Raw genomic sequence first — 22,259 nt, 5'->3', positions numbered from 1 at the left:
ACAAGACAACGCATTTTTCGCGATAAAAATAGCGTTTTAAAGTTTATAAATGTTTTTTGTCCATTTAATTAATTCTAAATTATTCGAAAGAAATATCCGCGATTCGAGATCAAACGTGATCGTCGTAACGATTTTAAATACATACGACAAGAAGATTTTATCTATTATCGACGATCTAGCATATGATATCTATCGGATAATTACAAAGCCTTCCTCGCATATAAAATTTCCATTAAACACGGATTTTACGAAGAGTTCTCGCCGATAGTTTTTTTTTTATTCTACTTTGCGATCTCAAATCTGAGATCTACAATTGTATTTAATAGATAATTATAAAGATGTTGTACGTTATTATCGAGATTCTAAATCATTTACATTATCCTTGTGACAATCATATAAACATAAACGTTTAAAGACGTTAAGAAAATAATCTGAAAAAAATAAAAACAGTGCGAACGAGTTGAATTTATTTTGATTAGAATAAATCGTGAAAACAAAGTTAGCTTTTATTTTTTTTAGTGTCCATGTAAGCGCAATTTAAAGTTCATCGAGATTGATTGGTTCTCATTGGTAATTCCGTGATTATTTCAACGTATAAGCCAGAGTAGAATATTACCGAGTTTAAATATATACTCAGAAAAATATAATTCAGAGTAGACTCATCGATTTTCGTTCGTGATGCGTTCGTCGATAGATGTATCACATATTACACGTATACTAAGTAATGCACCTGTCCTTTAATTTAATGACTCTGCGGCTAAGAGTAGCGAATACAAGAAGATAATTATTTAAACAATCTAATTACGCGACGCGCGCGCAATGAAAAGTGGCAACGATATTAATTATCGGGCGGACGGAATTTTAAGTATTGATTTAATTAGCGACGTGTAACGAATCGCAGATTATCGTTAATTGATGGAAAAGAAAACCATACAGTTTGTCTTTAAATAAAAAATCGGTTTCGATGGAGCAAAAATTAGCCGCGATAGAGTCAATCAAAATGATGACGAAAGGATAAAAATGTATGTGACAGCGGGATATCTTTTTTTATTTCAACTATTTTTATTTAATAAGCACACACGTACACGCGAAATCTTTATTCGAGAAGCGATAACTCAATTATATTTATTATCGGAAATATCACTAGTATTACCATCTTTCTAACTGATTCTATTCACGTTGATTTATTTTCTGGGCGAAGAGACAATAAAGATGAGATTTTTATCACACGCATATATATATATATATGGACCGTTTATTTTGAAAGTGGTGCAAGTCCATTTTCTTTTGTTTCGAGAAAATTAAATGTTAGCAGATCTGACAATTAAAAAATATAGGTTTAATTATGTGAAGTCTGGGAATGTTTGTACTAATTTATCAATATGTAATTTGATTATATAAATTTCTTTTAGGCGAATTTCACTAAAATAATATATATTTTCAGGCTGCAAATGGACTTACGCCACTTTCATAATTAGTCAATTGTAAATATCATTTAATTTCAATTTTGAAATAACAAATATCACTTAAAATATATTTCATATTAATCCAATTTTGTTTATAAATAATAACAAGAAATAAAATAGAATTAGTATTTTTTATTTTGAACGTTAATTATATTTATATATTGTTAAACTTAACACAAGATATTGGTATTATTAATTATTTATGCTCTTCATGTGGCAGTGTTTTGAAATATTCATGATGCACAGGAGGTATATAAGGTAATAGCTGCTGCATATCCTTATATTTTTCGTATGTAATAGGCCTGGCATCGTGATGGAAATTGGACTTACACCACTTTCATAATCAATGGTTACGCAATTTCTTTTATCGGCCAATTTTAAATTCAACGAAGCATTGGCATTTTTTAAGATATTAAATACTAACTAGTTATAAATAAAAAGTTTACACTAAATTAAGCATAAATTACGTCATATCTCATTTTTTTAAAAAAAGGACTTACACCACTTTCAAAATAAACGGTCCGTATATAGGAAAATTTCGCGAACAAAAAGATCGATGAGAAATTAAATATATTTCGAAGTCGGTATCTAATTTTTATACTTGGAGAGTCTGAATAAAAACTACATATATTGTTGAACGTGTCTATTTCAAGATACAAGTGAGTCTTACTCTGAGAATAGATTTTATATATTACCTTTTTTTTTTATTAGAGTTGCGTTATAAATAACATGGAAACACATACGCGCGTGCGGGGTTTTGCTAATATAATATTTATATATAAACATACACACAAATAAAGATGATGGTAAATTGAAAATTCTGCGCCGTGAAAAAAAAAAAAAGATTCCCCGTGAATCGTTAGATCATTGTGAGATTTTCTTCACCGATCGCGTGTCCCGGTAAAGAGAGAGAGAGAGAGAGAGAGAGAGAGAGAGAGAGAGAGAGAGAGAGAGACGGATATCCGTAAAAAAAAGAAGAGGAAGAAAAAATCGGGGGTACTTACTCTGCGTGGGATCGGTGGGCTGATCCTGTATGTTGACCGGTGAGATTTTCAACGATCTCGGAGGGCCCTGGAAGCCGATGGGCCCGGGCCCCCCGGCTGCGCCCACCCGCTGCATCACGCCGGCACCCCCTATTTCCGCAGCTCTGCCACTCCTGCGCGCGTCGCGCGACGGTTTTCGAGCAATCTTGAAGCCTTTCGTACCCGGCCGTATCCTTTAAATTCGCGAAACTTCGACGTCGTTCGCCCCCCTTTCTGTGCCCCCCCCCCCCTCCTCCCCTACCGCCCCTTTTCGGAACGTTACAGAATTCACCGAGGATCAAATCGCTTCGGATACGGGAAATACTTAATACTGCGAATGTCAATCAGCAAGAGTTCGTTCTCGACTTCGTGTCAAACTGAATTCTCTCTCTCTCTCTCGCGCGAACGTGAAAGCCTCTCTGGATAATTATTTAGGCTGTAAGGCGCATCGATATCTGTATATCGCGGAATTCACATTGTTGTCTCGTTGACAAATGGAGAGTTGGTACACGCGGCCAAGATTTCTAACGATCTTCGACACGGGACGAAACGTTTTTTCAACCGAGTGCGGTTAATAATGGCTCCGGTAACATCGAGGCTCGCGGCGATTCAACTATGGCACTTCTGCCACTTTGTCGAAAACCGTACACTCTCGATTCACACTCCGGCACTTGCGCGATTCTTTCCTCGTTGTCGAGTGATCCTTCCACACTTTTCTGGGGTTTTTTTTTTTCGAATTACGCGGTTTTCCTCTCTCTCTCTCTGTCTCTCTCTCTCTCTCTCTCTTTCGCGATACCACACCCGTTCGGCTTATCTCGCAAATTTAGCGAGCGTTTCCTCTCGATTGCCAGACAAGAACGTGATCGATATACGTGATCAACACGCGATGCAGAACTTGACGATATTCCTGATGCCGCTTGGCGGCTGATTCCTTTCGCTGTTATCAAAACGGTTGGCTCCGAGATGGGGGGAAGGGGGGGGAGGGTCCGTTCGCGCGAGTCCGAAATCGCGACACTGGAACGCGCGATTACGTTCCTATCACTCACTGAAGGCGCGAGCAAAGAGAATTCACTGTCGACATCCACGAAACACGAACGCTCCGCACGACAATAGATAGCGGCAAGGGCGAGCAAAAGAAACAAACCATTCTGATAGAAAATGGATAAGAAAGGTAAGAAAGGTCGCGGAAGAGAGGAAGACAGGCCCAGGGGAAGAGAGGTCGGTTTACGAAAAGAGAGAAGGAAAGGGGAGGCACATCGGGAGAGAGGGAAAGAGTCAGAGAGAAAGAAAGAAAGAAAGAGAGAGAGAGAGAAAGAGAGAGGAGGAGGAGAGACCGACGAAAGAGGTTTGCACGAAACTACCCCGACGAGACTGACGACGCAGGGCCCCGGGAGCCACTGACTGAGCCGGTTAGGTGTCTCGCTATAGTCTGCTCGTGAAGCTCTACCCAACCTAACCGGAGAGATTGTCCGACTCTCCTACCCTACCACGCTACTCGTATTCTCGCTCGCTCTCGTCGCCGCTCGTCTACGCTGCCCGCCACCACTTTCTCCCTTCCCTCCCTCCCTTCCTTCCTTCCTTCCTCCTCCACGACAATCATCCCCTCTCTCGCTCACCCCGACTCCAACTCTAATCTTCCCCACCATCCTCGGGCGTCCACGGTCGCGCGCGCGGCCCTATCGAACGCGAGAGAGCGACGCGCGAGCACGATCGGATTCGTCGTCGTGATCGGAGTCGACGCCGTCCAGCATCCACGCCTCCGCGACCCCCGGCGAGCCGCCAACAAAATGGCCGACCGCGCGCGCATTTAATCGATTCGCGTGTGCCTATCCTCTCTCTCTCTCTCTCTCTCTCTCTGTCTCTTCTTCTCCACACAACTTCACATATCCTTCACCGCTTCCACTTCTGCGACCGGCGGCTCTCCTCCCATGCGTTCTTCTCTTTCCCTTCCTCTCTTCGTATCTCTCCTTTCGCGCTTTCCTTCTTCCTGCTATCACCCTTCGTCATTCCTTTGTCTCGTATCGTTCTTTCTTTCTTTCTTTCTCTCTCTTTTGCTACCGATACATCGTCGTATTCCACCGTTCGTCTTTGCCGACGTATTTTCCATTCTCTCTCTCTCTCTCTCTCTCTCTCTCTCTCTCTCTGTCTTTTTCTTTTCAGCGCTTTATCGGTCCTCGGGTTCCTATACGGTCCTCGCCTGCTATCTTCCTCTCTCTCTCTTTCTCTCTTTGTTAATCCGCCTCGCTGCCGTGATGCTACCCGTGACGTCGAGCGAGCGGTAACCGAACGGCCGGTGGTATCCGTGTCGTTCCAGCACGCTACGTCCCGCGTCCGCTCGACTTTAGCTCACTGATATTCCTCCGTTCTCCGCATTTCTCTCCTGTTTGCTTTTCGGCTATTTCGCGCTTGCCGTCGCGCCGATACAACTGCACGGATCCGCGAATTCTAATATTCGTGTGCACGAAACAGCATCCGATGCTTTCCGCGGCACTTTATGCCGTATAAGATTATTTTGTAAGCCTGACTTTACGCTCTTCCCGCTCCAAGCGTCGCGATAAATTAGGGAGAGAAGTATTTATGCAAAATCTTCGGTTAAGTTTGTTAATTAATTTCAGAGACGGAACGCCATGTTACGGAATAATATAGAGCGAATGAGGTACGAGATTAAGTAATTAGCCGCGAACGTTTTATACATTAACACGGACAAGTCGTCAAAGATTCAACGTCAATTTTTGAACGGTCAGAGAGACACGTTGCCATCGTCGCGGATAATTTAATTGTAATAGCGAGCCGGTATTCGCGCGATGCGAAATTTTGTCAAATTGACAGATCATCGAAATTGAAATTTTTCCTTTTATTCTTAGCTTCAATTTTTCTCACCTTTTCTCTAATTTATATTGGAAATTTAACTCGTACTTTTTGTATTTCAAATAAGCAGAGTAAACGAACGATTTCTCACTTATCATAAAGGTTTAAAAGAGAAGCGTTCGGCAAAATTACCAGATTGCAAATTACTAGATTGCAAAATATATTGAGATGGAAAATGGGAGAAAAATTTCGACGCGCACATTTATTTCCATCTTATATTTCGCGTTGCGATAACTCAGCGTTTTAAAATTATTCCCAACTTTTACTCGACTGTTCCTCTTCATTTCTCGTCGTTATGCCGAGTATTCCATTGGAAGAAATATTCGCGAAAACACTTTGAACGCGCGTGTCTCCCATGGAGCGGCGGGACTCTTCCTGCCGCTGCTCGAGGTATCGATTAGGTCGATTTCTGCGCAATGTCCGACAGAGATTAGAAACATCGCGCATCGAAAAGTTCGATTCGGAGATTCCGTCGGGCAAAGCGAAAGGTATAACGTAGCCTTTTAATTTACATGTGCTCGTTAATAGATAGAACTTGGAATTAAGCTGGAAATGTTTAAAGGCTTCGACATACGCGAGTGGAGCGAATCTATTAGAAGCTCCAAAAGAACTCCTCCATTAATCTCGGAAAAGTCTTTCGATGTCGATAAAAGGCGAAGGAATAAATTATACGTAATTTATAAGTAATTTTTACGAAATTAAAGAAAGACAACGAGAAACAAGTGGACGACGACAAACGAATGAGTGCAGGATAAGGTGGTCAATATTTTAAAAATACGTAATTGTTTTTAAGCGAAGAATAAAATGTAGTATTTTAATCGTTTTTGAATCACAATGATATCGTAATTAAAAAATCGTTATTAAAAACAATGTGTTACAGATAACGGCGACACTCGTAGCTAAAAGTAACGTTTATTATCAACAAAATATTCATACGAAATAAAAAGTTATTTCTTTTTAATCGCCGTAAAAATTTCATTAAATTCAGCGTGCATATAAAATTCTTTCGACAATGGAGTCGAATTGTTCGTAGCTTGCGATTAACATTTTTTAACAATGAATTTATATATATATATATATATTTATATTTATCTATAATAAAAATTTCTGACGACAGCTTTTTATATATAATGTATGATTCTTGAAAAATGTTTCGATTGCGAAAAATCTCTCTCTGAGAAGATATATGCGCCGTTTGAAAAGTGTCAAAGCATAATGTGATGATATTATGCAAAAAGACAATTTAAAAAGCGAACCAATTCACCACGCGTAATTGAATTGTGTGAGTAAATTGAGTTTATAATGCAGATTTTCGCGCTTTCACAGTCGACTCGTCGACACGGCGCGTCTAATTCATTTTCTTGTAAATTTTTCCGATAAAACCCTCGTCTAATTAGCGATTCTGGATGTCTCGCCTCGAAGACCGACTTTATTCACGACGAGATAGATTAGATTAAAATCGACTTGGTTTTACTCGGTTTTTTTTTTTTTTTTTTTTTTTCCGGCACGACGAAGCGTGCGCGTTTCTCGTAGAAGTAAATATTTCCCTCGCGCTCGTCGGGGGTTGGTAATTCATTTTCGTCACATTATCCGACATTACGATTCGACGAACGAGCTTTTTACGCGAAACTCTCGTTAAATCGTCTGGTCTCTATATACGGACGCGTCGCCGTTATCAATCTTTGAAAAGATCACGTCTGCGGAATGGCGGACTGGATATCTCGCGATAATTTCTTTTCGTATTCCAGTGAGAAAAGAAAAAGAAACACGATTTCTATTACCGATTATCTGGCTAATTATCTCCTTTTTATTTAACGCGTTAAATATCGCTCTAGAAAATAATTCTCGGCAGACTGATAATTATGAAAATGTATGATCCCTTTTGCACAAAAACATTCATCAACAATGCAATTTGTCAACATCGAATTATCGCCATTGTATAAAAATGATACGATGAGATTTGCAATGTTTTGTCAATTCGCATACTTGTATACAAATTACAAATGCATTACGGTAAAAAAACTCGATATCTCAAGTCCGTTTAATATTACTGAAAAATTATTACTATTATAAATACTATTACTCTTCAATCTATCGTAAAATAGGATCGATATAGCGACAATCATATTTATTATTGAAAAGGGAATATTTTAATCTTGAATGAAAAATTCTTAAATCTAGAATAAAATGCTCTTGGTGCTATCCCGTTAATTTTCTCACAAAGATGAAGATGGAAATTTGTAGCGATCTAACATCGAGTTATTCCAAATGCAAGAATATATAAGCTTAGATTTGTATATGTTACTCTTGTCTCAAGATAGTAAGACAATCTTATTTAATTCGAGACAGAAGAAAAGGAATCATTGATTTAATTTTAAAACTGTTTTATTTTTATACAGCATAAGGTTGCGATACGATTAAATATGTCAAGAATATTTTTTGTCTCGTTATCAGAAATCCTTTCTGAGAATGCGGCATTATATATTGTAGTTCTAAAGTGGCTAAAGATAAGATATCGTCATTTGCTAAATGCGATCGTTTCATTTCACGTAAAGTATTCAGCGTTACAGTAATTTATTAAAAAAAAAAAAAGCCTGTCTTTTTTCCGTTATACATTATATTCACTGACGTATATTAAACGTACGGCAAAATTTTGTTCGATAACTTTCGATAAATTATGAAAATAGTAAAGGGAAATATAGAGGCGAAATAAAGACATAATAAATTACTTAGTAATAGTATAAGCGATCTTCGCTCATGACAATTATTGCAATTAAATGCAATGTTATTGCTCCGCTTTATTGCTTTTGCGTTCAAGATAAGAATGACTTTAGTAGAATTTAATAATATTGATCTCTTCACAGCCGCGCGAAAAGAAACCGTTTGAATGGCGTAAAAGCTTGAACGCTATGGGATATATTTACCTATACCTAGGCGCGGCTCTCTCTCTCTCTCTCTCTCTCTCTCTCTCTCTCTCTCTCTCTCTCTGTTCTCTTTCTCGCGTGTCGCGCAATAACGGTGCGATTCAAGCGAAAGTCTCTTTCTACCGAGCCGAGGCAAAGGGAGCTTACGAGAGAAAAAAAGCAATGGCTTCGCGCGGCAAAAAAAAACGGGGAGAAGTTTCGCGGTTCGCTTGCGGCGCATTAGCTAATCGCTGACGAGTCGATCGGTGCGAGAGAATTCGGGAAAATATTCGGCCACATATGGCTGGCTTCGTTCGACAATAGTCGACGGCGTGGAAAAACTTCTTTTAAAAATGTAAACCTAAAACTGCAAATAGGATGCATGAAAAATGCTACATGCGCAATAATGAAATAATAAAAGACCGAGAATGTTGAAATTAAAGGCGCGGGCTCTCCCGGTGCGTCCGATTATTTGGATCTTTAGAAAAAGAAACGCACCCTCGTTAATATTTAACGACTCTGATTATAATATAATTCAGATTCGTATTCAGTGACATTATTTAACGTATTTAATAAACCGAGAGAAAATCCTTCGGCATATCGTATACCGTCGTGATGAGATTTTATTTATAATCTTGTATTTTCTAACGCAAAAAACTTTTATAAATTCGAAATTATATATCAACATTCATTGTGAAATAATAAATTCAACAATGCTACCTTGGATCGTCGCCAATTATAGATAGTTTGAAAGGGATTTAATTTATTATTAGATAGAATTGATAAATATTGTAGTATAAAAACTATGTGCTATACCTATAGCGCGAAAAATTGCAAATGTTATTTCCGACACGTTCTCGTGGAAACTGAAAGAAACATTTCTCCACGATATCAAGTGTCGGAAGATCGATCGTTCGTCTCTTGACGATCGGTAAAGCACAGGCGCGCGTGTTTCGGAATTACGAGATTTTACAACGGGCGGACTGCTTTGTGAAGTGGGAGCGTGTGGAGAGGAAGGAAGGCTTCTTAAGCGGCTCAGAGCGCGTAGGAGCGTGTAGATGCGGGAAGCCGACAAAGCTATCAGCGCCGAATGCATTCCAGGCAGATGCTGCTCTGTGCGTCTCTCCCCCTCTCTCTCTCTCTCTCTCTCTCTCTCTCTCTCTCTCTCTCTCTCTCTCCTCTCTCCTGTATTTTCTCGCTCGGACCTCTCAAAAGCATGCACACACAAGGCATGCCCGACAGTCCGCGATAATTCACGCGAACTTCAAAACGCCAAGGCACCGTGCAACAGTTACAGCTTTCTTCCCATTGTCAGCCTGCTATTTTAACGTTCGCGCGAAATCTTCACTTGGAACTAGATAGTAATTCGACGCGACAAACTCTCAACGCTTACGTAAGAAATTCTCACTTTCGATTTCTGAAGAGTTTCTTATTTATTTATTTCTGCTAATATTGCGCAAATTATTGGAAATAAAAGAATAATTTTTAAGAAAGTTTTATGGTTTCATGAGAGCGATAAAAAATTATCACTCGCACCATAGGAAAATAATTATCCTTGAAACTGTCCTTTTTCCTAAGGGCGTCTATCCAGGTAAACTCGTAAATTTTTCGACACTTCAATGGTAGCCTCTATAATTTTTTGATCTAAGAAATTCACCGCGCTCAAAAACCTACATTTTTCACATATATTCCATTCTGTATATAAAAAATTATTGGAATATATCCAGTTATCTGGATTTCAAGAGAAAAAAAAATTAAAATCTTGCGTTTTAGTCTGTCAATCAACGTGTTTTTTTTTTTCCCCCCCTTTTGAGAACAGCTGACTGTCAAGCGAAGAATTTAATAAGAAGACTTCGTTCGCGATGTTTCAAATCTACGTAGCGGGAGTAGGGACGTATTTAAGGATCGACGATGGGAAGAACGGTAGTTGCGGAGAGGGCGCAGAACCTACGATGGATTAAGGCTTTCTTCCGCACCGAGAGACGCCTCCGGGCACCGATTGACCTCCATATTCAGGACCACCCGTCGTATCGGGAGCCGCTCTGAGCCGCTTAAGTAGGTAGGATTTAGTTTCGTGAAGAGACAACGCGCGACAGCCGCGGCAGCGGAGCCTGTTGTGTGCGTCAACGTCGAGGCGCCACTCGATGCTCTTTTCCCGCTACCTTGTAAACGATGTCTAAAATTCCAATGACGGGTCTATGGAGTTTCTACAGAAGCTACGTTCCAATATGTCAAATAAAAATGAATCTATATCGATATTTCTGATAAATATCGATCTTACACAGTGATTCTTTTCAAATGAGAAAAGAAACTAATTTCGAATAGCAAACAATTATCTTACACAAATATATTTAATTTTTATTAAATATATTTTTTTATTTTTATTAAAATTATTCGCTTTCTGCGCGCATCAAAAAAAAAAAAAAAATGAAAAATATTTTTATTCTCTGTGTGAAATTAGATCATTTAAGATTTCTTCCTAGGATAATATTGTATTAGATAATAATTAGCTATTGGTTGAGAAATTTTTTTTACAATGAACATATATAGACGAACGATATTTCTATGTTCGCGATTTATCGCAAAGTAAATCATATACGGTTACAAGAATCGGTTTTACAGAAATAGAGAAAAGGGAATATCCTTTGTTTTCCAGAATACTTTTCTTGAAAAAAGATAGTCGCGCTTGTAAAAAAAAAAAAAAAAAAAAAAAAACAAGTTTCGACGATTCCGGCGCCGATAGGTGTCTGAAAATTTTGGAAACTGGAATCTGCATGAGCGCCAGTTATGTTCTCTTGGAAAAAAACATCGATAAATCCGTGCTAATGAGGGTAAGTTCTAGGGGGGGTCTGTCTGTCCAGGTAACCTCGTAAATTTTGGGACACTTCAATGATAGCCTCTGTAATGTTTTGATCTAAGAAATCCGCCGCGCTCAAATAAAGCTGTGATGTAAATCAATACCTGCATTAAAGCAGAGCCGAATAGTAATTGAAAAATAGTCATTTCCTTCGTAAAATTCTCGAGGATTATATTCAGCTTATATTGTATAATTAAGCGTTCTAATTTAATTACAATATAATTGTAATTAATTTCTAATATTTCATGTAATTCAATTCGAATATACTCTTTCTCTTATTCGGCGCAAAAAGTGAAAATTGAAAAATTCAATGTTTATTGTTGCAGGTAGAAACTTCAATTATACCTGGTTTTACTGACGTTACGAGGATTTAGGAGCAGTGCCACTGGTCGAAATTCCTTGTAACATCCAGTGAGGCTTACATATGCAGCGACGAATGGTAAGAAAAGAGCAATATTCGCTATTATTGTGACTGTCGTACAACGTAAGGTGCATCTCGTATCATGATTGCTGGCGCCAGGTTTTACGACGCGTGTCTCGTACAGTTTTGACGACCAGGTAGTTGGGGGATCCTCCCGCTACCTTCGTAGAAATAGCACTGATCGTGTGTATCTCGCGTTATGAGTCACATCGAGTGGCAATGCCCACCGAAGAGAGATGCAAATTTACACGCTTTTCATCGTCGACGGCGCGCAAATGGACCAACGATAAGCTTGCGAGTGGCGCAAAGTCATTCGTTAAACAATACGATTCCATCGATCTGTATACGTCAGCGATGAACGATGAGTTCCCCAGCGCGATTGCCTCTTATTTTAAGACGCAATCTTAATTTATACGAGCGCCGGTTACAGTCTACGCGCACTAAATTACCCGTGCTCGATTCTTATTCAATAAGCGAGCTCTACTTCTCGTTCGTCGGGAAGAAAATGCTTCATCTTACAAATATGTATATATATATATATATATTTATAACTTACTTATACCTCAAACGCATTAATCGAAATGTTTTTCTTCTATTTTCAATTCCATTTTTCTCACGTTTATGGATTTAATTTATATAAAAATGGAATTCCTATATTGTATATTTTACATCTTGTTAGACAAAAAACAAACTTTCTTATTTATTGTTAGAGGTTTAAAAGGGGAGAGCTTTCATAGCAGGAAAAATATAAATTAAATACTTTTAAAAGAGAGGAACACCTGACCGTGCGTATTGAAAATATCAAAATAAATGTTAGATTGAAAATTCAGATGGAAAGTAGAAAAAAAAAAATTTTGACTCGGAAAGGGGGATTTTTTCAATTAAATTATCGAATATATAGATTTGATTGTTTCATCGTAAGAAAACCTATAGTTTCCTCGCAATTCGTCGAAATTCAAAGTTTCATCGCCATTATATAACCGCTCGAAATTTTCGGGAGAAACATACACATTATGTGGGAGGAAATCGGCTGCTCTCTTTAGCGAGCCTCGCCGAAGATACTGCGCCCAATAGGCGAATGTACGAGATACATAGCATGAGATACACACGCTCGCGCGATTTTAGTATAGCATCTTCACTATACTACTTACTGTAGCGCGCACTCTGCACTTGGACGCGCCGTTATCTCGGCACCATCTAGCCCGGCTAAAAGCTTCTCCCCATCAACCTCCCTCCTTCTGTTCCCTTATACCAAGGGCCTGAAACCTTGTCCTGGCCGACAGCGTAGCGCGGGGTGTTGCGGTTCCCCCGCGTGTCCCAATTTTTCTACGAACCGACTACTGCTCCGGCCCCCGTCGTACGAACCGCTCGAAACATCGGGCATAAATCGTATCCCCCCACCATTTTCTCGCGTACGTCGGCAGAAACGTTTCTGCTGCTAAATCAATCGCGAAATAGTTTTCCCAATGTCTGTATATTTTTTCCTTTTTGCTAGTACAAAGTAATATTGTTTAAACGAGAGAGAAAGAGAGACAGAAGATTCTCTAAAGAGAATTTGAAAATAATATTGTCTAAATGAGAGAGAGATACGATTATCTTAAAAAAAAAAAAAAAAAAAAAAAAAAAAAAAAAAAAAAAAAAAGTCCGGACCGTCTTGAACACTTTTTTGTCTTTTGAGCCGATCTATAATTCGCCAGACTTCAAGAGACAGAAATTTATTTATGATTTTATGTATACATATATCGTATGTATATGTCATAATACGTATCTCTATCTTAATATATGCATTTCATATAATATATGTATATATTTTATAATTTTTCAAATGTTTTCTAAATTACTTAAAATTATATATGGAATTCTCCTTCGCGAATTTTGTCAGGAATTATAGATGATTTATATTGTACATGTATATATAAAGCGTAGGCTTTCTTACCTTTTAAATTGTTCATAAAATTATGCAACATTACAGGATACTTTAAGATTTTTCTTATTAGACAAATAGTAATGATTTAGTAATGATTTAGCCGAGAATCGCACGAACAAATTAAATTGAATAATTCTGAATCGACGATTGGATTTTTTATTTGCAATCATATAAAATTTGATGATCGGAAACGCGCGTCGAGGAAACATCGAAAGGTCGGTATAGTTGCCGGATTCGAAAACTCAAAAATTTGGAATTACATTCAAGAACCGAAAGATCGGAAAGCATTTGAAGATACAAAGATCTTGGAAAATCTAATCTAAAGATCCTAAAATTCAAAGTACCGAAAATTTTGAAGATGAGAAAACTCGAGAATCTCGGAAGGTGACGATGATAAAGTTTTCAAACTTTAGGAGGAAAACTTATTTTACTTGAAAACGCATACCTCTTCGTTTCACTCGAAAACACGGGGCGGGTGTCGTGTTAATTATTTCATTTCCAAAATGTAGCGCGATGAGGTTTAGAATGCCAGAGAGACATATCGTATATGATAAATTTCTCTTTAATAAATGAAGCTTCGCAGAAATTTGTGAAACAGAGTTACGTCGTTTATATTTCGCATAAAACACAAAGCAAAGAGAGAATATATGAACAAATCCTACATAAGTATGTACGCACAAATAAAGTAGTAAAGTAAATTTATTGTAACTTTCGATTATCGATTGTGTCGAAAAGACTTTCCAAGTACGTGGTTGGAGCCTATTATCGCGAGATGAACCGAGTTACCCTCGCGGGACAAGCCGGCTTCTACTTTCTCATGTACAGAGTGTCCCAATATTTTCTTACAATTATGTCGACCGAAATTTAAATTCTCGTACTATTATAAAAAATTCGATTTATCACGTTTAGCATAGTTATTTAATTTTTATCTTAATAATATATCTTCTTAAATTCGGATTTAATATAATATTAATCGAAGAAATAAAATTGATTTTTGTCACCAAGCACTCAAATATTCTTGAAATTTAATTTAAGAAATATCCTTTGGTTTTCTTAACTTTAAATAACTCATTATCAGTAGCACCGGTAACGATGATACGAGCGGCATTTTCTAATTTATTTTCTATAGGTCCGTTGGTATCTGTGTATATATTTAAAAAGACACGGTAGGTTGAAAGATCGATTAGTAATCGGAATAGCTTTCCTTCGGAGAATGCCGGTATTAAGTTTTGAAAAATTCTAAAAGTTTTAGCATCAATTATCCTCGCGATTAAAAAATGAGAATAAAACTGTATTAAAATAAAAAGATCTTGTATTAAAGTTTCATTATATATTTTTGAAAACTAAAAGAAGCCTTTATATTTTCGGAGTCACATTTGAATTCTCATACCGGTTTCTTTACCTTTCTGTTAACGAAGGGGGACGCCTCGACAGATCAACAAAATACATTTCCGAAAAGGAAACGAAACCTTTGGCGTCCGTCATTTGTAATTCAGACTCTATCAGTCTCCCTATACTTTCCCGTTAGAAAAAAAATCACCTCGATATCAATGAGATATGTTTTTGAAAGAGAAAAGGCATCTCTCTATCTTCAATCACTCGTGACTCTCGGGGAGTTATCGGCCCCTCTACTCTTTTCTGTCAACGAACAAGAGTCGCGCCTTCATATCGATGAAATACATTTTCGAATAAGAAAAGAAACCTCCTTTATATCTCCTGCAGGAGACTATCGTTTCCTCTACTTTTCCATTGGAAGAATCATCTCCATCCATTCTCCATCGTACCTGCGTGCGGTTGGAAAAGAATCCCTAGAAAGCGACGCGAGTCGCTCAAAGGAAGGTGACGCGGTAAAGTCCGGGACATACCCTGTATACGCGGATGGACGCTTCTGTATGCGCGCGTGCGTGTCTCCAGGATTGGAGAAGGGTAGATGGAGAAAAAAAGAAGGAGAGGGGAAGGAGGAGAAGGGGAGAAAGAGAGAGGGAGGATGGCACAACCGCGGTGGCCGCGTACGCGCGTCTACGCGCATTTACGCGGACGGTAAAAGCGACGGTTCCCGCGGACTTGCGCGGGCGCGTCATATCGATCTGCCGTTTCCAGGGCCGCTTAAACTCGCGACTCACGCCCGAAGTATATAATAATTCATGGATTCAATGGCGAGCCTCGAAACGGAATTCCGATGGGAGCCGCGCGATGGGTTCCGTCTTCCGGCTGTTAGATCGCCTACGTAACGATTATTAATCATCGAGATAATAGCGAGATGCATGCGCGCGAGAGATTAATAAAATCGTGTAGTACGATGCGCGATTGTCCGATTACTCGCCATCACAGACGCGATCTGATTCTTCTGTTGTAAATAAAAAAAAGAACATTTCAATCTTGAGACAATTATGGATTTTTCAGTTTTAAAATTTTAAGAGCACATGTATTATCGACGCGCGCTGTCGAGACGTATGTTAACGTTCGTTTATACTTTATACACGATGCAACAATTGTAAGCGAGATAAGCGAAAACGCGAATGACTCCGTCATCTCGCGTTATTTGTAAACTGTCACGTGTCGTGTCCGTCACGTAGCTGTCATAAGCTTTGCACGTTTATTACTACGTCATCTCGTTTCTTCAAGACACCCTGTATAATGTAACACTCGTGTCTGCGCGCACCAGGCGATGACGGGACGATGCGGCGTCGATCTTTCATCTACGATGGAACGTCACCTTTCTCTCTATCTCTCGTAGATCCTAGATCCCGTCTAGCGAGAGAGCAACACCTGCATTCTGCAGAAATAAAGACTCGACGCTCGGGGCCCGATCACTTAACGGGCGCGTTTCTATCATTCACAATAAACAGGATCGCGCGCACCTCCGATTTATCTACGAGAGATCTACGCGATCGATACTTATCTGCAGCGATTTCAATTGGCTCTGCGGAGCCCTCACATATGGTATATATTATATAAAAATAAGTGCTACAGAAAAGATTTAGCTGTATGTTTTTTTTTAAATTGACGGATCGAGTGAGAAATAAACGATGATAATTGATTCAAGATTATCGAGTAATCATTTTAGTTGTATATCGGTAATCAAAGAAAACACAGTCGCGATCCATCCGCACATTTGATATTTTTTTTTCCCGTTTCCGAAGATACTTCCTCGACGGAAAAAAAAGAAAACCGGATGCTCACTTTTATGTAAATTTCCTTGAATGTTGAATTGTTTTTTACGAAGACTCCATTGAATAAATCATCATATTCTTTTCTAAAAAGAATAATTCCATTAGATTAGATTTCAGAGCGCGTTTGACGAAGTATATTGACGATTGTGGATTTTTAAGCTTAATACGCGAGGAGCAAAAATATTGCAAATGTCAATCCAACATGAAGCTCTCGCAGAATGTCACTCGTTGAGAATCGAGTTGCAAACTCGCGATATTAATACCGCCGACGTGCATCGATGTTTCAATTAGCAAGACGAGCCATCATTACGAGAAGATGGAAAGAGCGAGGAGAAAGAGAGAAACAAGTGCAGCTTCGACGTACATTAGTGTGCGTGCATCGTGATACGCGCTATCCCGCGCGTCATTTCATCGAAATGAAATCGAACAAAACGACCGGACGAGGCGAACGCTTACCGACCTTGTTAGCTTTTTTTTTTTTTTTTATCCGCGAGTGTCCTCGTGTCGCGAGCGCAGAGTTTATCCTGCCGAGACCCGTAGCTACATTTTTAATTAAACATATGTATAATTTAGAAAGAATTAAAGATAAATAAAACTAGTATTCAAAATCAAAGTCAAAAACGAAACGTATTTACGTAAACGCAAATTATGATATATCTCTACTTTAAAAATAATGAAACAAAATTCATTGTTAATTAAAATCACTTTTTTTAAATATTCAATTGATTTTACGAATGAGAAATAAATTTTTCATATACATGTATATATGTTTGTTAGAAATTTCGAATGATCAATTAAGATAATTATTTCTTTCATTGTTACGGAAAAAATAAATTTTTCAACAATATTTTATTTGAACAAAGCATTATATATATTTAAATGATTATTTTCAATTGTCTACATTTGAAATACGTCCGCCATTGCTCAGGCTCTAAAACAGCGTTCAAATATGTTAAAAATGATCGCTGGTAGACTATCGGAAAAGGCTCATTTTGTCTCGTTGCATGTTTATATTTATCGACACATAAAAAAGAATGATTAGCCTCTGGGCGTTAAATGTATCCATTACACGTAGCGATGCGGACCAAAATATTAATCCCTTCTTGGCTGTAAAACGCCTAGGGAGTTAGTAACGTATAGTACAAACCCCTTTTGCGCACCTCGAGTTGCGTGGCATTAATGTGTGGAGACTAGAAATTTCGTTCTCCAACATCATCATTCCCTTTAACTGCGTTATAAAATTTCTACACTTTTACACATTGTCTTATATGGAAATTATAAATAAATGTATCTCCCAAAAAAAAAAAAAAAAAAAAAAACCCGGTAAAATTGATTGCAAATCGGTCAAAAAATCCATGTATGAGAGAAACGAAAAAAACGTATGCTATACATTTATAAATACGCTCTCTCACAAATCGACTTTAATTATCGCAAACGAAAAATATCAACCTTCGGCAATATTACCACAACTTGCCAAAGTTGATTAAAAAAAAATAAAAAAAATCGCGAAACGAAACGAAGCACGCATGATGAATTTATAAGTATACCTTCATCAATTTTGATGGGAGAGAGACACACGAAAAAACGTCAACGTTTCGGATGTGCTTTCCTGAAAGGGGATATCGGGAAGACGTGTGCGAAGGGATGTGTGTGTGTATATATATATATATATATATATATATATATGTATTGTATAGCTTGAGATATAATCGATCATTTTTGCGCTCGATATACTCCATCCCCGAGAATGTACGGGGGAGGGGAGGGGGGGAGGGGGAGAGGGACGGACACGGGCGGGGTACCTCGTACAAAACGCCGCGGGGGTTAATACGCGTTTGGTCGCGCGCGCGCGCGCGCGATCCCGTATGTAATGGATCCGTAATGCGAGCCGACGATTATTTTCCGCCGCGCGCGCCATTATCGGTCGGTGTTGGCCGGTGACAAATTTACCAGCGATTCGGAAAGCTTTTAAGCGGTAAAGGTTTGGCGCCCGATCGCGCTTATATCATTACACCTGCATTATGCATTTGGGCGATTTTTAGGCGGAATCAAGGTATGAGATATGACGGCGAGCATTTCGACGTAAAGCGTCATCTTCACACCGGAATATTAAAAATATTTTTTTTCTTTTTTCTTCTTCTTCTTCTTCGAGAACTTGCCTCTGACGCTGAGTGCCTACGTCGAATCGTAACGTTTATCGCTTCACGCTTTGAGAGTGGCCCGTAGGATGCTGTAAAATACGATCGTTGCCTTGATGCCGAGTATGCAGCGCGATTAGCGCAGTTAACTATGATCTAACGATGATCGTATAAACGAGGGAAAAGAGCGGAGAGAGAGAGAGAGAGAATTTCGTTCCCGGGCAACAAAGAGAAAGTACGCAAAGTTTCCTAAACGCGGCGGCTTCCATCTTGAACGAAACAGACCGAAGACCGACGGGGTCCCTTCTCACAATATTGACTCTTGACCGTAAGTATTTATCCTTCTTTTTTTTTTTATAGTTACATATTTATCCGTGGCTGCCCTTTTGTCGGGCCGGTCGGAGAAAGGTAGTCCCTTGGAACAGGACTTGGACGATATATAGACATAACTACTTTACTTATATAGAGATGCGCTCTCTCTCTCTCTCTCTCTCTGTCTGTCTCTCCCTCTCTCTTTGCCAGCTGCATCCTGCATCAACGAGGCGAACCAGAGCAACTGGTTTCCGCCATGTTTGGCGAAACAATAAAATCTCCTTCTTTCCGTTTCAATACTGACTTTCTGCATATTATCCAAGCGTTGTCCTAGCGCAATTAATGTACATTATTCCTATTTCTTTATGATTCTAGAAACAAGTTATAAAAGTATATCTGTTTTCTTCTCTCCTCTCTCTTCTTTTTCTTCTTCTTATAATATACATATATTGATATATAACATGATTTTTTTTTTTTTTTAACAATTAATCTCGCAAATAATAAAATCAATAATCCGAAAGAGCTATAATTTATAGAGACATAGATGATCTTTAATCAGCAAATATTCGAGTGTAGCACATTTGTTATATAATATTATCTTCCACACATTTTTTTAATTCATCTATTTCTCAATTTCGCGTTCTTTTATCCTCGCATCTCGTTTTTGGGCGACAATCTCACTCAAATTATCGCTCGTCCTTTCTCGTAAATGCATGCATGTCTCCGTTATGTATCGCGTAGGAGTCAATACGCGCGTGTCTCGCCTCAGATAGACGCCTCGTTTGACTTACCGTCGTCAAAGGGAGCGTGTCGGGACAGCGTGTAGGGATGAGCAACGTTAACACGCATCGCGTACACGTATAGGTACGCGTAACACGCGATCGCGTAATCGTCGCTCGCATCGTTCCCCGAATCCACGTGTACACGTACGGTTTATGGTGATTTTCCGTTAATTACGAGCGGCACGTGTCGCGGTGAATAAAAACGATAATCACTCGGCGCGATGAGCGATTATGGCAGTGATGTGCGCAAATTTTTTTTTTTTTTTTCTTCATTTTACGACCTTATACAGGGATAGTCCGCTTATTCGGGAGAGCCATCATATTCACAGCCATCTGCTACATTAGATATAGACGATAAGCGGCACAATTTTTTTGATATCGGGATTTTTACACTCGATTTTTCCATTTAGATCAGCACATGAGAAAATTTTTTTTTCTTTTCCGTTTACAGTATTTATATTTATTTTAATTTATTTAAAGCAGCGTGAAAAATGATTGATTTGTGTGTGTGTGTGTGTGTGCATGTGTGTAATTCTTATTGTACAATAATTCTTTATTATCATTGTACAATATTCGTATATTGTCTACGTGATGAGGGAGAGTATTAATCGCAATACGAAAAATCGAACCTCCCCGAGAAAATTGTCAAATAATGCGTTGCAGGTGAAATTTATAGTATATAAATCGAGTCACCTGTTTGCGAAGCCTCGCTACCGTAGCGGATCGGATTTGTTTGCCACATAAAAAGGACCAAAGGATTATCCGTGCAAACAGAGTTACCCGTTACATTTTATCGCTCTCTCTCTTTCCCTCTCTCTCTCGTGCGCGCGCGAGTCTTTTATTTTTATTAACTTGCCGCGCACGCGACCGCGCGCGCGCGTTATCTCTCCTCTTTATCGGCGCCGTACAACTGTTAATATTTTCGTTAAACAGAGAACACATTTACGACTTGGAGCTTCGAAACTTTCCGACGCGAAGACCTTGCTGAACGAAACTTAAAATACGATACGTGATCGTACGTCTGATTAGAGGCTTATAATATTTAAATTATTTAATGTTCTTATTTTAAGATTTTGAGAGCGAAAAAAGATATTTTGCACAAACTTTGAGATTTAATTTGAATTATTTAATTCAAAAATTTCCAAATATCTCTATCTCTCTCGTGGTGACAAATAAACGATCCGTGTTGAAACACATTTCGCAAAATTTTACGTCTAATTGAAATTTCAAAGCAATCGATTAACAAAGGCTGCCGATTCTTGAACGATTCTTAGCGATCCCTGAAACGCGTCCTCCCTTGCACGATCGCCGCATAAATAATTGTGCCATCTGCAAATCAAGTAGAGACAGTAAGCATGAGCTGGCTTTACTAGAGATGATGAGCACGCGATCCGATCAACAGCTGCCCTTTTCCTAGCCATATGGCATGCACCAACCGTACCCGTACTCCGCCTACCCTCGACACGAGTCCACCCCCGCGGCAAGCGTGTGCATCCGATAAGAGATCATACTGAGCGATAAGAGCGAAACAAGCTATATCGTCTCTCTCTCTCCCCGTCGAGACGGGGTCGATACGATGGTCGATAAATCTTTTTTTTTTCATCCAGTTTTTTTTTGCTCCATTTTTGGAGTTAGACTCGAACGGGCAGCCTGGTTTCAATGGAGGATTTCGTGGCGCTTGTAAAAAAAAAAAAAAAAAAAATTTAAGAAAGAAATTAACTTCGATATTATTTCCGTGCGATGGAAAAATTTTCAAACAAAAGTTTTTCGATAATCAAGTAATAGCGCTCTCGTGCGTTTCGCCGCGCAATAAAATCGATACACTGTATGAAAGTAGCCCCGCGTGTATGTAGTCGGTCCGGAAGGAAGGACGAGAGAATTTGGGGAAAGGCAGTTTCCAGTACCCTTTGTACGTCGACCGTGTCGCGCGGGTACGAAAATAAATATTTTCCGGGAGAGTGGACGGCATTCTCGTGTCCCTTCGGCTATCGCCAAAGTGCGGCTTTCGATCGGAACCACGAAAACCTCGAAAGAGGAAGGAGTCACCGGGACCGGAAGTCGAGGACGATCGGCCGTACGTCCGGCCACGCGCTACCGTAAGGCAATTAATTCATTACCGCCCTTCGCCACCCCTTTCTTCGCTCTTATCCTCCCTCTTCTTTCGTCGATTGTCGTCGAAGGGATTGCAAATCCCTTTCCTCGCTGGAGATCGCTGGCGACACAGTGATATACTAAAAAAAAAAAAAAATCAGAGTCTTTGTGTCGAATTCTCGACAGAGGATACGAGAATAAAGAGAATGATACGAAAAATAATTAAAGTTAATTTATATTTTCCATGTTTCTAATTTATAAGGAATTGTGCCACTGATTCTTGATTACAAATTTATAAT

The 22,259-nt window shown here is 39.0% G+C and overlaps 2 protein-coding genes across 3 annotated transcripts in view; one reads left to right on the top strand and one right to left on the bottom strand.

Annotated features, from left to right (window-relative positions):
- The window catches only part of Tup (LIM1_Isl and LIM2_Isl domain-containing protein tup), a 32,663-nt gene extending 29,936 nt beyond the window's left edge, over positions 1 to 2,727 (bottom strand). For both annotated transcript variants that reach the window (XM_070314050.1, XM_070314051.1), the window contains exon 1: positions 2,471 to 2,727. In XM_070314050.1, the coding sequence (XP_070170151.1) occupies positions 2,471 to 2,585 (115 nt within the window). In that variant the 5' untranslated portion in view covers positions 2,586 to 2,727. The remainder of the gene's footprint in view (positions 1 to 2,470) is intronic.
- LOC138943402 (uncharacterized) overlaps positions 1 to 22,259 on the top strand; it is a 120,190-nt gene that overhangs the window by 32,221 nt on the left and 65,710 nt on the right. The window contains exon 2 of the mRNA XM_070314230.1: positions 11,443 to 11,555. The gene's annotated coding sequence lies outside the window, so the exon portion shown is untranslated. The remainder of the gene's footprint in view (positions 1 to 11,442; positions 11,556 to 22,259) is intronic.

The sequence above is a fragment of the Polyergus mexicanus genome, unplaced genomic scaffold (genome assembly GCF_030449975.1).
Source record: "Polyergus mexicanus isolate NDT 795.1 unplaced genomic scaffold, iyPolMexi1.0 SCAF_26, whole genome shotgun sequence".
NCBI classification, from domain to species: Eukaryota; Metazoa; Arthropoda; class Insecta; order Hymenoptera; family Formicidae; genus Polyergus; species Polyergus mexicanus.
The sequence above is the reverse complement of the archived record's forward strand: the minus strand, read 5'-3'. Positions and strand labels throughout refer to the sequence as shown.